Source organism: Salvelinus fontinalis, chromosome 3 (genome assembly GCF_029448725.1).
Source record: "Salvelinus fontinalis isolate EN_2023a chromosome 3, ASM2944872v1, whole genome shotgun sequence".
Taxonomy (NCBI): Eukaryota; Metazoa; Chordata; class Actinopteri; order Salmoniformes; family Salmonidae; genus Salvelinus; species Salvelinus fontinalis.
This window is the reverse complement of record NC_074667.1, coordinates 7,701,339-7,716,673: the sequence shown is the minus strand read 5'-3', so window position 1 is coordinate 7,716,673 and position 15,335 is coordinate 7,701,339. Positions and strand designations below refer to the sequence as shown.

General features: G+C 41.1%; 1 protein-coding gene across 1 annotated transcript in view; it reads left to right on the top strand.

Moving 5' to 3' along the window:
• Positions 1-517: 517 nt before the first annotated feature.
• The window catches only part of LOC129837721 (integrin alpha-X-like), a 29,510-nt gene continuing 14,692 nt past the window's right edge, over positions 518-15,335 (top strand). The window contains exons 1-8 of the mRNA XM_055904114.1: positions 518-633; positions 5,949-6,063; positions 7,755-7,852; positions 8,089-8,156; positions 8,552-8,666; positions 8,881-9,011; positions 9,921-10,063; positions 10,165-10,318. Of these exons, the coding sequence (XP_055760089.1) occupies positions 585-633; positions 5,949-6,063; positions 7,755-7,852; positions 8,089-8,156; positions 8,552-8,666; positions 8,881-9,011; positions 9,921-10,063; positions 10,165-10,318 (873 nt within the window). The 5' untranslated portion in view covers positions 518-584. The remainder of the gene's footprint in view (positions 634-5,948; positions 6,064-7,754; positions 7,853-8,088; positions 8,157-8,551; positions 8,667-8,880; positions 9,012-9,920; positions 10,064-10,164; positions 10,319-15,335) is intronic.

Below are 15,335 nucleotides of genomic sequence, written 5' to 3'. Positions count from 1 at the left end.
CATTATGTAACTTGTTAAGCACATTTTTACTCCTGAACTTGTTTAGACTTGCCACAACAAAGGGGTTGAATATTTATTGACTCAAGACATTTCATCTTTTCATTTTTAATACATTTTCTCATAAACTTTATATGTTAGAATTCATAAATACGCTTCCCAAAAATAACATGTTCGCTGTGGAAGAACATTTATTTTGATTGCCGATTTTCTGCATTTATCAGAGTGCCATCAGGTAGCCTGATTTCAGATGCGTCCATTTAAACAGGATTATTAAGAAATTGTTATTCTTGCAAAGCATGTAAATGTTTTAATCAAACTATTATTTTAACCGTACTCATTATGGGGTATTGTGTGTAGGCCAGTGAAAAAAAAAAAAAAAAAACTCTATTTCATACATTTTAAATACAGGCTGTTCAACAAAATGTGAAAAAAAGTCAAGGGTAGATACTTTTGGGGGTGGAGACGCCTCTTATAAGAAGAGGCACACAGGAAACAAAGCGCAGGAAGACAAGTAAGTTTCATTTGCAAAGGTTGAGTGTTGCAATATTTTCCTCACTGCATGCTAGTGAACAAAGCAAAGGAGAATGTCCGGGCAGGGACCCCTCTCCCTGCTCACCTGGATGGCAGCCATGGGTAAGCGCCGACTCACAGGATTTCCCTCAGCTTAATATTCAATTACATATTAACTCGTTAAAAAAAGTAAATTACTTTCATTACTATATATTTTACATTACAGTAAAAAAATTGTGAGGTTTTCCTCACTGTGAAATACTCCAGTATGTTGAACCTTTCACACCATTGTAATCAATAAGTATCGTTGAAGTAGTGGAGGATATGTTTTCAAGATGGATGCTTAACTTGCACAGGGATCATTTATGTGAAAGGAAGGTGCCTAATGTACTCATTCGCGTGGGCTAATGGGGCTCCCAATAAAATCTAATGCTCTAAATTTAATTCACAGAACTAGTCATTTCTTTATTTGCGGTTTTACGTCAATAACGGTAACCCACATCCACCAAAAAGCTTTTTGGTTTTGAGGTAATAGTTGGTTGGAACCATAGGTCACTTAATCTTTTAAACCTAGATAACACTTTATAATGCATTCATGTTTTTGAGACAGTCAATGATAAGCATGAACTATTGGCCATTTATCACATTTTTCATGGTGAAAAATTCATCAAGAAGTTACTTACAATGTTACAGCTACATTCACTTTTGAGGGCAGTTCTGGTTAAACCACAGTAGCCTATAGCACACCTATGTTCAGTCAAAAATGTTGAAATTAGGATTCCTCAAAATACATTTGTGCACCTTCTCATCCATGTGCACAAATTACAGATTAAACTTTGTTTACACCAACGCCTGTGCCAGACAATGATCAGCTGCGGGTCATTTTCTTCAAAGGAGGGAACTCTTCGATGCTATATTTCTAGGCTATATATAATATATGCAACAAATCGTCCACCAACATGGTTCTGTGGCAATGGACCACATAACCAATAAGCAAAGCATTAACAATGAAGGTTCCAACACACACTGGCCCAGCACCATTTATTTGGGCTGGACTAAACAATGATGGGGCCCATGGCAAGAACGTCTTTAACCAACTGTTAGCCTAAATGTAATTCAAAACACATCGGCGCCACCGATATGGTATGTTGTAACGATTTGGGAGAAGCCCAGGTAAAATGGAGACACGTTAATGCTCACCTGTGTCATCCAGACTATGTGCCAGCCCCTTGATTAGCTGTTTTGTGCGTCTCCGCGGTGGGAGTGACAACATCAGGACCATGGCCAGAGGCCAAGCACTCGGCCAAATTGATAACACGACAGTCTCATCATAATGCACAACAACAGAAATGATTGAATTTACTCTAGGAAACGTTCTGAAAGGACATAGAGAGAATAAGCAAACTCACAAGCATACCCGTCAAAAGGACCCAGCATTTAAAGCCACCAGCGCATTTCAAACACACGAGCAAATCACACTTCTCCTTTCCTATAAACGTTGGCTAATAAAAACCTAGGCATTGGATAACCGGCGTCAACACCAACAAGCTGCTTGTTACTTTCAGTCTGCTACTCTGTGGTGAAGTACACACATCGCGTGGCCCAAACACCACAAAGCAAGCTAAAAAACTATGGCCAAACTGCGGTAAGGAAGAATTCAAAAGCGGTGGCTTGCGACATTTGTGATTTGTTTGTTCACAATAAGTGTGGAGATATCCAACCCTTGTCATATGATTAAGCTGTAAACTCTCAAAGTAACATTTAGCTTGTTTCCAATCTACTATGCTTAATGAGCACAGACAAAGCAACTGGGCTGGACAACCTTCCGGGAAGATTCATAAAGGATAGTGCTGGTGTCACTGCTAAAAATAACGCATACTGTAAACCTTTCTATTAGTAGTGGTACATTTCCCAATGATCTCGAAATAGCCCGGGTGGTTCCGCTCCACAAGAAGAGCAGTAAAACAAATGTAGGAAACTACAGGCCTGTGTCGATCCTCAGCACCTTATCCAAAGTTGTTGAGAGATTCGTTTTTAATCAACTTTAGGAATACATTTACATTTACATTTAAGTCATTTAGCAGACGCTCTTATCCAGAGCGACTTACAAATTGGTGCATTCACCTTATGACATCCAGTGGAACAGCCACTTTACAATAGTGCATCTATATCTTTTAAGGGGGTGGGGGGGTCAGAAGGATTACTTTATCCTATCCTAGGTATTCCTTAAAGAGGTGGGGTTTCAGGTGTCTCCGGAAGGTGGTGATTGACTCCGCTGTCCTGGCGTCGTGAGGGAGTTTGTTCCACCATTGGGGTGCCAGAGCAGCGAACAGTTTTGACTGGGCTGAGCGGAAACTGTACTTCCTCAGTGGTAGGGAGGCGAGCAGGCCAGAGGTGGATGAACGCAGTGCCCTTGTTTGGGTGTAGGGCCTGATCAGAGCCTGAAGCTACTGAGGTGCCGTTCCCCTCACAGCTCCGTAGGCAAGCACCATGGTCTTGTAGCGGATGCGAGCTTCAACTGGAAGCCAGTAGAGAGAGCGGAGGAGCGTGCTGACTTGAGAGAACTTGGGAAGGTTGAACACCAGACGGGCTGCGGCGTTCTGGATGAGTTGTAGGGGTTTAATGGCACAGGCAGGGAGCCCAGCCAACAGCGAGTTGCAGTAATCCAGACGGGAGATGACAAGTGCCTGGATTAGGACCTGCGCCGCTTCCTGTGTGAGGCAGGGTCGTACTCTGCGGATGTTGTAGAGCATGAACCTACAGGAACGGGCCACCGCCTTGATGTTAGTTGAGTACCTTCTCGATCACAAACTTCTTTATGAACTCCAATCTGGCTTTAGAACAGCTCATTCCACTGATACTTGCCTTATCCACCTTTTTGACCACATCAAGCAGGAAAGTGAGAAGGGGAGCTATACAGGTAGGGTCACGTTAGACTTGCAGAAAGCTTTTGACACTGTGGACCATGATATTCTCCTGATGAAACTGAAATGCATGGGTCTAAATGATGAAGCAGTGAATTGGTTTAGGTCTTATCTGACCAACAGAACACAAGTATGTAATGTTGGTGATGTTCTGTCAGAGGCCAAAGAAATATCCTGTGGAGTACCGCAGAGATCAATTTTAGGGCCTCTCTTATTTCTTACATACGTTAATGATATGCCAGATACAGTAAAGTGGAAACTCCTGCTTTATGCTGATGACTCAGCCATACTTGTATCAGGGAATGATTCAGTTTACATAGAGGAGACCCTGAATAAGGTATCGCATGTTGTTAGAGATTGGTTGACTGACAACAAATTGTTGCTACATTTGGGAAAAACTTCATCGATTTTGTTTGGAACAAAATGTAGATTGCTTAGGGCTGACAAGATAAAGGTAAACTGTGCAGACAAGAAGATTGAATTTAAAACAAGTGTAACTTATCTTGGTGTGTCCCTAAATCAATCCCTTTCTGGAGACCTGATTTCTGCAAAAATATCTCGAAAATGGTGAACAAATTGACATTTTTATATCGTAACACCAGATATTTTAGGATCAAAGTTAAGAAGCGGCTTGTCTCAACCTTGATTCAGTGTCATTTTGATTATGCTGCTCTGCTTGGTATAGTGGGCTATCAAAAAAAACAAAAAAGAGAATGCAGGTCATGCAAAATAATGTTATCATCAGGTATATGCTGAATGTCCACCCTAGGGCCCACATAGGGGTACAGGAGTTCTGGGAGGTGGGCTTGTTGTCTTTGGAGTCCAGAGTGGACCAATTTAAACTTAATCATATGTTTGATATCTTAAATGATTGTGGCCCAGGTTAAATGAAAAAACACATCGATATGGTCTTCAACCAACACAGTTACAATACCAGAGCTAGTGTTATGTCTTGTAAAATCCCAAGAGTCAACAGTACTGCGAGGGGCACATTTTTCTATACAGGCATTTGTCTATGGAATATCCTCCCCATGGAAATCAAGCAAAGAAAAAGTAGAAATATCTTTAAAAAGCAGGCAAAGGTTTTCATTTGGACAAGGTTGTCTAAGTAAGAGAAACCACTCCACTGCCCCTTGTGCCCCCTACTGCTGGTCAGGTGTATTTATTTGAATGATAGTTATGATGTGCAATGAATAGATTGTTTTAATGTAAAATGAATATGGTATGATTCTTAAGGCTAAGGAAAACTGCAGCGAATAGTGCCACTTTTTAGGATGTCAATATAAATGAATGTATATATTGTTGTTTGTAATTTTATCTTGCCTTTTATTCATTAAATGTGTTATTGTTTTTACCATTGAGGATCACTTTGGAAACAAGCGTTTTAATACTTTCAAGTGATATCCTCTGGGTTCACTTTGTACATTTTGTTGTACATGTCTGTTACTCAAAATAAATTCAATTCAATATGTGATAGTAGGACTATATTATGAAGGCTTATATGACATCAAAATCTGTCTCTAATGGATATTATTTGCCTCTGTCTTGCATAGCACAGGTCAGGTGGTATGGCCGCATAGGCCTACGAATTATAGATGAATATATTAATTACCCTAATTTTTCATTTACACATCTCTCGATCTTCACTGTTCCTGTCCTGCACAATTCATCTCCACTGGCATCAGCTCCACTGGCCTCGCGTACTCTCTCCTCTCTCTATTCCTAATAACTCTTGGATGAGTTGCCTAGCTCAATGCGAGTCCCAGTAATAGCATTAAAGTTTGGTCACTTATTTTGAGCCAATTTTGGGGGGGATGATAAATTGATTGTCTATATTTCTGCACTGATACACTGCGAACTTAGGCTACAGGACAGACAGTGATCATTAATTAGTTCACGCAACTCCTGCTGTAGATACTGGTGTGAATTATGTATAAATACATATTCAATTGTTGATAGACTTATTTTCACTGAGCATTATCTAACATAATACATGGTAAATTATGCCAATTTCCCATGTTGTATGGAAGATCTGATATCTAAGATGACAGGCCTGATGGAAACTAGATAAGGTGGGATCTTTTTTTGACTCAGTAAAATGAATCATGAGAGAAATATTGATATAATAACCATATCGAGTCATGCGATAACATGCTGTGTTGTCCTCCCACGACGACTCACCGGGAAAGCATGCAGTTTATTAGTCTACTGATTAAATAAATGATGATGAACACAGGGTGGTGAAAGTGCAAGATGATGAGCTTGATGATCATTTCCAATAAATATCGAGGGTCTTATTCTGGTGACATGCTCATCAAAAAAATTACTCTGGCTTTTTTATGTGCACAACGTCATCATGCATACACTTTTATCCTCTACAAGTCAATTTGATCTCTGGTGAGAAAGAGTGCATGTTGTTTTTATGGAGGTTTTAGAATATTCTAATGGAAATCTGCCAATTGGATGGACACCTAGCTAATCATCTGATTGTGCTTCTCTACCCTTCTTCACCAGCTGTCTCTTCAATGGCTTTCAACATTGATGAAGCAAACCCAAAAATCTACAAGGGGGAGGAAAGGGATTTCTTTGGATACAAAGTCCTGCAATTCATATCTGGCAAGGAGAAAGGGCAAGTGTTACTGTTATCATAGTAGTGAGAAATGCAATGCATTATGTTACAAACTTAATCTGCAAAAACAGTATTACACACCCGAGGAAACAAAAATAACCAGAAAAATGCACCTATGTCTGCAAACATGCACTATATACAGTACCAATCACAAATGTGGACATTCATTCAAGGGGTTTTCTTTATTTTTTTTACTATTTTCTACATTGTAAAATAATAGTGACAGCATTAAAACTATGAAATAACACATATAAAATCATGTAGTAACCAAAAAAGTATTAAACAAATCAAAGATTTTAGATTCTTCAAAGTAGCCACCCTTTGCCTTGATGACAGCTTTGCACACTCTTGGCTTTCTCAACCAGCTTCATGGGGAATGCTTTTCCAACAGTCTTAAAGGAGTTCCCACATATTCTGAGCACTTGTTGGCAGCTTTTCCTTCACTCTGCGGTCCAACTCATCCCAAACCATCTCAATTGGGTTGAGATTGGGTGATTGTGGAGGCCAGGTCATCTGATGCAGCACTCCATCAGGCTCCTTGGTCAAATAGCCCTAACGCAGCCTGGAGGTGTGTTTTGGGTCATTATCATGTTGGAAAACAAATGATAGTCCCACTAAGCGCAAACCAGATGGGATGGCGTATCACTGCAGAATGCTGTGGTAGCCATGCTGGTTAAGTGTGCCTTGAATTCTAAATAAATCACAGACGGTGTCACCAGCAAAGCACCCCCACACCATCACACCTCCTCCTCCATGCTTCCAGTGGGAACCACACATGCAGAGATCATCCCTTCACCTACTCATCCCTTCACAAAGACACAGTGGTTGGAACAAAAAATCTCAAATTTGGACTCAGACCAAAGGACAGATTTCCACCGGTCTAATGTCCATTGCTCATGTTTCTTGGCCCAAGCAAGTAACTTCTTCTTATTGGTGTCTTTTAGTAGTGGCTTCTTTTGACCGTGAAGGTCTGATTCACACAGTCTCCTGCTGAGATGTGTCTGTTACTTGAACTCAGTGAAGCATTTATTTGGTCTGCAATCTGAGGTGCAGTTAACTCTAATGAACTTATCCTCTGCAGCAGAGGTAACTCTGGGTCTTCCTTTCCTGTGGCGGTCCTTATGAGAGCCAGTTTCATCATAGCGCTTGATGGGTTTTGCGACTGCACTTGAAGAAACTTTCAAAGTTCTTGTTGAGAGAATACCAAGAGTGTTCAAAGCTGTCATTAAGGCAAAGGGCTATTGCAGCAGACGACCACACCAGGTTCCACTCCTATCAACTAAAAACAAGAAGAAGCGGCTCCAGTGGGCACATGATCACCAACACTGGACAATTGAGGAGTGGAAAAACATTGCCTGGTCTGATGAATCATGGTTCCTGTTGCTTCATCCTGATGGTAGAATCAGGATTTGGCGTAAGCAGCATAAGTCCATGGATCCATCCTGCCTAGTATCAAGGGTACAGGCTGGTGGAGATGGTGTACTGGTGTGGGGAATGTTTTCCAAGCACACGTCAGGTCCCATGGTACCAATTGAGTAACAAACATTTCCGACACCTTGTAGAATCCATGACCCGAAGAATTCAGGCTGTTCTAGAGGTAAAGGGTGTACATAATAAACGGAATATATATATAAGTAGTGACACAGGCTCATCTAAATCGACCAATCCATACTGCTATTTCTCACCCACAGGGTAATGGTCAGTGCTCCATATCAGAAGAACGGATCTGGTGGAATCTGTAGATGTGCTCAAGACACAACAAGCTGTAAAGACTGTTACACTCCTCAAGGTAGAGATGGAAGTTGATGATACACTATACTGTACTTACTGGACTGCAATTTAGAAAGGTGGTTACCTTAACAAAATGAATAATTATACAAATTATTAGAACATGTAACACCTATCACGGTAACCATGGCTAATCGATATTTGTCAGAGTATTAAAATATTGCTGAAATGTCAACAAGATCTTGAAAATGAGAAACACTAGTTGATTCTGCAAGTCTGCCTTTTGCCTTCCAACAGGAACTGACACAATCAAGTACATTGGACTGTCTATGGCTGGACAATCTACTTCTCCTCCAACGTTCACTGTAAGATAACCACCAAACAGTTATTTTGATCATGTTCTTGTTTTCAAATACTCCATGTGAGTATACTGTACATATGTAATACATGTGTTTGGCTGTGTTTACAACAGGCAGCCCAATTATGATCTTGATTTCACTAATTGGTATTTTGACCAATCAGATCAGCTCTGAAAAAGATCTGATGTGATTGGACAGAATACCAATTAGTGGGAAAAATATCAGAATTGGGCTGCCTGTTAAAATCTAAATTACTTGTTTCACTTGAGTTATAAAACAATACCACAGCAATCTCGAAATGATCATGGCAAATTCCTGTAAATCTCTTTTGAAGCCATCTGAGGTCCACCAGACAATCCAATATTTTATCACATTTACAATTATTTATTCTCCTCATTCAGGCCTGCAGCCCTGGCCTGGCACACACGTGTGATGGGAACTCCTATCTGAACAGTATTTGTTATCAGTTCAACAGCCAGCTCCAGATCACCTCGAGCTTCACACCTGCCTTCCAAGGTATAACGACGAAACTTGAAGACAATTGTCGATAATAACATAACCCAAAAGTTTTAGGTATACATTGACTGTTTATTCATGTCATGCTAAATTACATTAGGATTAGGTCACAAAATATTAATTGTGAATGATAAGATCTGGTTTCCTGAATATGTAAAGAATGTTGTGAGTGTTATCCATCAAATACATTTATGTAATTCACTTTCTCTTCCAGAATGTACTAAGAAAATAGTGGACCTCGTTTTCCTCTTTGACGGATCAGGAAGCATGACAAAGAATGAATTTAATGAGAACAAAGGTTTCATAAACAATATCATGACAACCCTAAAAAACTCCTCAATCAAGGTATTCTTCCCTTTAAATTTCATAACTTGAATCATGCTCGTGAGGTTGCTGAACATACATCTGTTTATCTACACTCTTAGAAGTAAAGGTGCCTAGAAGAAGCTTTTGGGTTGCCACACCGGCAGAACCTTTCCAGTTCAAACAGGTTCCTTGAGGAACCCCTCTGAAAAGGGTCTTCGAGGAACCCCTGTGTAAAGTTTCAAACCGGAACCTTTTTGTGATGGAAGGAGTTACATTTTGAACCTTTCTAATAATATATTGTAGAGGTGGCAGCCTATCAGATTGTAGGAGTGGCTTATTGGAGGTGTCGCTTTCAGATTATTATTTTTGGCCACCCGTTAGCGTAAATGTTTGTACACTGCAAAAACAATTACTTGAATATTTACACATATTTATTCTAATATAATATTAAGAATATTTACATTTATGTTAACATATAGTAATAACGTGGCAAGTATTCTAACCTCGGGAGTGGCATAGGCTCTTGAGGATCTCATATGCCTCTATTGATGAAGCTACAAAACTGTCGGTGTTCAACCTTAACATGGGATTACAATACAACAGATCAAATGAACAGGAATAACATTTACTCTAACGGGTGACCAAAAAAATATCTATGTTAAAGCCACACGACTACTACGCCGCGCCTCCATTCCAGGGTTCCTCCAGGAGCCCAATGCTACATCGAAACATTAAACGAATGTTTTCCAAGAATCCCTCAACTAACTGAAGGTGCAAATATGAACCATTGACTAGCAATGGTTCCTCCTCAGGGGTTCCTTGATGATCTTCAGGGTTCCTCGAGTCACCACTAATTCTAAGAGTGTATGTCAAATACCCATGTCGCTGCATGGAAAGTATGGAATGAAATACATTTTTGTCATCTTTTCCTCTTTTTTTAAACCACAGTTCGCAGCGGTTCAGTTCTCATCGATAGCCAGGACAGTTTTCAACTTCAATGACTACCAAGAGGGGAGAGCCTTGACTAATCTTTGGAAAGAAGAGCACATGGCTGATCTAACCAACACACATCAGGCGATAGACTTTCTTTTGTAGGTCACAGTTGATCAATATTAATCAGTTTTACTTGACGAGAGGGGATTGTGGTATAAGAAAGATAGCTTGATCTGTTGTTTGTATACATCTAATTCAGGAAAAACATTTATGAAAACCAAGCCGCCGGCGCCACCGCAGATGCAACTAAAGTACTGGTCGTAATAACAGATGGAGATCCCAGTGATACTGATAAAAGGTTTAACTCTATCAAAAGAAGTGATGACAAAAACATCATCCGCTTCATCATCGGGGTAAGTCCTTAAAATGGGAGAGCCTGCATGCCTCCAACACAACACCACACAATTGTTTGACTTACAGTGCATTCGGAAAGTATTCAGACCCCTTGACTTTTTCCACATTTTGTTACGTCACAGCCTCATTCTAAAATTGATTCAATTGTTTTTTTTACTTCATTAATCTACACACAATACTCCATAATGACAAAGTAAAAACAAGTTTAGACATTTTTGCAACCCCCCCAAAGAAAACTGAAAAATCTAATTTACATAAGTATTCAGACCCTTTGCTAAAAGACTCGAAATTGAGCTCAGGTGCATCCTGTTTCCATTCATCATCCTTGATGTTCCTACAACTTGATTACAGTCCACCTGTGGTAAATTCAAGTGATTGGACATGAATCGGAAAGGCACAAACCTATCTAAATAAGGTCCCACAGCAAAAACAAAGACATGAGGTCAAAGGAATTGTTCATATAGTTCCGAGACAGGATTGTGTTAAGGCACAGATCTGGGGATGGAAGGTTACCAAAAAATGTTGCAGAATTGAAGGTCCCCAAGAACACAGTGGCCTCCATCATTCTTAAATGGAAGAAGTTTGGAACCACCAAGACTATTCCTAGAGCTAGCCTCCCGGCTAAACTGAGCAATCGGGAGAGAAGGGCCTTGGTCAGGGAGGTGACCAAGAACCCGATGGTCACTCTGAGCTCCAGAGTTCCTCTGTGGAGATGGGAGAACCTTCCAGAAGGACAACCATCTCCAAAGCACTCCACCAATCAGGCCTTTGTGGTAGTGGCCAGACGGAAGCCACTCCTCAGTTAAAGGCACATGACAACCCGCTTGAAGTTTGCCAAAAAGCACCTAAAGGACTCTCAGACCATGAGAAACACGATTCTATTGGCCTGATGAAACCATGATTGAACTCTTTGGCCTGAATGCCAAGCGTCACGTCTGGAAGAAATCTGGCACCATCCCAACGGTGAAGCATGGTGATGGCAGCATCATGCTGTGGGGATTTATTTCAGCAGCAGGGACTGGGAGACTAGTCAGGATCGAGGGAAAGATGAACAGAGGAAAGTACAGAGATTCTTGATGAAAACCTGCTCCGGAGTGCTCAGGGCCTGAGACTGGGGTGGAGGTTCAACTTCCAACAGGACAATGACCCTAAACACACATCCGAGACAACGCAGGAGTGGGTTCAGGACAAGTCTCTGAATGTCCTTGAGTGACCCAGCCAGAGCTGAGAGGATCTGCAGAGAAGAATGGGAGGAACTCCCCAAACACAGGTGTGCCAATCTTGTAGCCTCATACCCCGTAGAGTCAAGGCTTTAATCATTGCCAAAGATGCTTCAACAAGGTACTGAGGATAGAGTCTGAATACTTATGTAAATAAGGTATTTCTGTTTATTTTTTATAGATTTGCAACAATTTCTAAAAACCTGTTTTCGCTTTTTCATTATTGGGTATTGTTTGTAGATTGTTGAGAAAAAACATGATTTAATCCAATTTAGAATAAGGCTGTAACGTAACAAAATGTGGAAAAAGTCAAGGGGTCTGAGTACTTTCCGAATGCACTGTAATTCCATTACAACTGTTTCATTCCCATAACTACAGCTGATTGATCACTAGTCAATACATTTTGACTAGGAGGTATACTCTCTTCCTAGTTGAAACGACCAAATGCCAATATATTTGCATCTCTGTGAACTTCAAGTGAAATGTTTTGCAAACGCACCTCAATCCAGGGATGGAAGATTTCGCTGTAGTCCTACAGTACTTATCCCACAACAATTTACGGTGAATGGAGAAGATTGAAATTCTGCTAGTTTTTAATTAAACTGCCTACTTCATCCTCATGCTGGTTAGCTCATGCTAAAGCAGCAGTATTTTATCTTCTCCATTTACCCAACATTTTTGTGGGATAATTAGTAGTACAGCAACACCTTCCATCTCTGGATTAAGGTACATTTTCAAATCGTTTCACTTGAAGTTAACAGAGGTGCAAATATATTGGCAAATAGTCATTTTGTAACGGTTCTCCTCCTCTTCGTCTGAAGAGGAGAAGCATGGGTCGGACCAATACGCAGCCAGGTAGGATGACATAATAAATTTATTAAACACGACGAACACAGACACGAACTATACTTGAAAATATTTACAAAACAACAAAACGACGTAGACTGACCTAAAACATGAAAACTTACAAATACACTAAGAACGCACGAAACAGGTACAGACTACAAACCAACGCTACAGTCCCGTGTGGTACTAACATACATACAGACACGGAAGACAATCACCCACAAACAAACAGTGAGAACAACCTACCTTAATATGACTCTCAATCAGAGGAAATGCCAAACACCTGCCTCTAATTGAGAGCCATACCAGGCAACCCTTTAACCCAACATAGAAACACAACACATAGAAATGCCCACCCAGCTCACGTCCTGACCAACAAAACAAAAGATTAACACAATAACTAGGGTCAGAACGTGACACATTTCTCCTCCACCTAAAAATGTGTCTGTTCCCACTCCCTCTCCCATCAATAACTCCACAACTGCTAGTAAATTTACTAAATGCTTTTATCCTCTACTAATGGTCCTGTTCTGTCATCAAATCAAATCAAATGTATTTATATAGCCTTTCTTACATCAGCTGATATCTCAAAGTGCTGTACAGAAACCCAGCCAAAAAACCCAAACAGCAAGCAATGCAGGTGTAGAAGCACGGTGGCTAGGAAAAACTCCCTAGAAAGGCCAAAACCTAGGAAGAAACCTAGAGAGAAACCAGGCTATTCAAATGTTCATAAATGACCAGCATGGTCAAATAATAATAATCACAGTAGTTGTCGAGGGTGCAACAAGTCAGCACCTCAAGAGTAAATGTCAGTTGGCTTTTCATAGCCGGTCATTGAGAGTATCTCTACCGCTCCTGCTGTCTCTAGAGAGTTGAAAACAGCAGGTCTGGGACAGGTAGCACGTCCGGTGAACAGGTCAGGGTTCCATAGCCGCAGGCAGAACAGTTGAAACTGGAGCAGCAGCACGGCCAGGTGGACTGGGGACAGCAAGGAGTCATCATGCCAGGTAGTCCTGAAGCATGGTCCTAGGGCTCAGGTCCTCCGAGAGAGAGAAAGAAAGAGAGAATTAGAGAGAGCATACTTAAATTCACACAGGACACCGGATAAGACAGGAGAAATACTCCAGATATAACAGACTGACCCTAGACCCCCGACACATAAACTACTGCAACATAAATACTGGAGGCTGAGACAGGAGGGGTCAGGAGACACTGTGGCCCCATCCGATGATACCCCCGGACAGGGCAAAACAGGCAGGATATAACCCCACTCACTTTGCCAAAGCACAGCCCCCACAGCACTAGAGGGATATCTTCAACCACCAACTTACCATCCTGTGACAAGGCCGAGTATAGCCCACAAAGATCTCCGCCACGACACAACCCAAGGGAGGGCTCCAACCCAGACATGAAGACCACGTCAGTGACTCAACCAACTCAAGTGACGCACCCCTCTTATGGACGGCATGGAAGAGCACCAGTAAGCCAGTGACTCAGCCCCTGTAATAGGGTTAGAGGCAGAGAACACCACTGGAGAGAGGAGAACCAGCCAGGCAGAGACAGCAAGGGCGGTTCGTTGCTCCAGAGCCTTTCCGTTCACCTTCACACTCCTGGGCCAGACTACACTCAATCATATGACCTACTGAAGAGATGAGTCTTCAGGAAAGACTTAAAGGTTGAGACCGAGTCTGCTTCAATCACATGGGTAGGCAGACCATTCCATAAAAATGGAGCTCTATAGGAGAAAGCCCTGCCTCCAGCTGTTTGCTTAGAAATTCTAGGGACAATTAGGAGGCCTGCGTCTTGTGACCGTAGCGTACGTGTAGGTATGTACGGCAGGACCAAATCGGAAAGATAGGTAGGAGCAAGCCCATGTAATGCTTTGTAGGTTAGCAGTAAAACCTTGAAATCAGCCCTTGCCTTAACAGGAAGCCAGTGTAGGGAGGCTAGCACTGGAGTAATATGATCACATTTTTTGGTTCTAGTCAGGATTCTAGCCGCTGTATTTAGCACTAACTGAAGTTTATTTAGTGCTTTATACGGGTAGCCAGGAAGTAGAGCGTTGCAGTAGTCTAACCTAGAAGTAACAAAAGCATGGATAAATTTTTCTTCATCATTTTTGGACAGAAAGTTTCTGATTTTTGCAATGTTACATAGATGAAAAAAAGCTGTCATTGAAACAGTCTTGATATGTTCGTCAAAAGAGAGATCAGGGTCCAGAGTAACGCAGAGGTCCTTCACAGTTTTATTTGAGACGACTGTACAACCATCAAGATTAATTGTCAGATTCAACAGAAGATCTCTTTGTTTCTTGGGACCTAGAACAAGCATCTCTGTTTTGTCCGAGTTTAAAAGTAGAAAGTTTGCAGCCATCCACTTCCTTATGTTTGAAACACAGGCTTCTAGCGAGGGCAATTTTGGGGTTTCACCATGTTTCATTGAAATGTACAGCTGTGTGTCATCCGCATAACAGTGAAAGTTAACATTATGTTTTCGAATGACATCCCCAATAGGTAAAATATATAGTGAAAACAATAGTGGTCCTAAAACGGAACCTTGAGGAACACCGAAATGTACAGTTGATTTGTCAGAGGACAAACCATTCACAGAGACAAACTGATATCTTTCCGACAGATAAGATCTAAACACTGATCATCACACTGATGATTTACTGAACAGGTTCAGTTTCACCAGTTAAAACCACAAATAAACTGTATGCCTTGGTTAAATGACCACACTATTGCCTTAAAAAGTGTACTTAGAAATGCAGAACGGAAATGGAACGTCTGCAAACGTCAAGTATTCTATGAGATAGGGAAGGATCTGATGAAAAATTACAATGTTGCGGTTAAAGAGGCAAGAACAAACTACTTCTCTACCCTGATCTCTGAGGAATCTCACAATTTGAAAAGGCAGTTTTTTTTAAAGCATGTTGTTGGTGCCCCCCCTA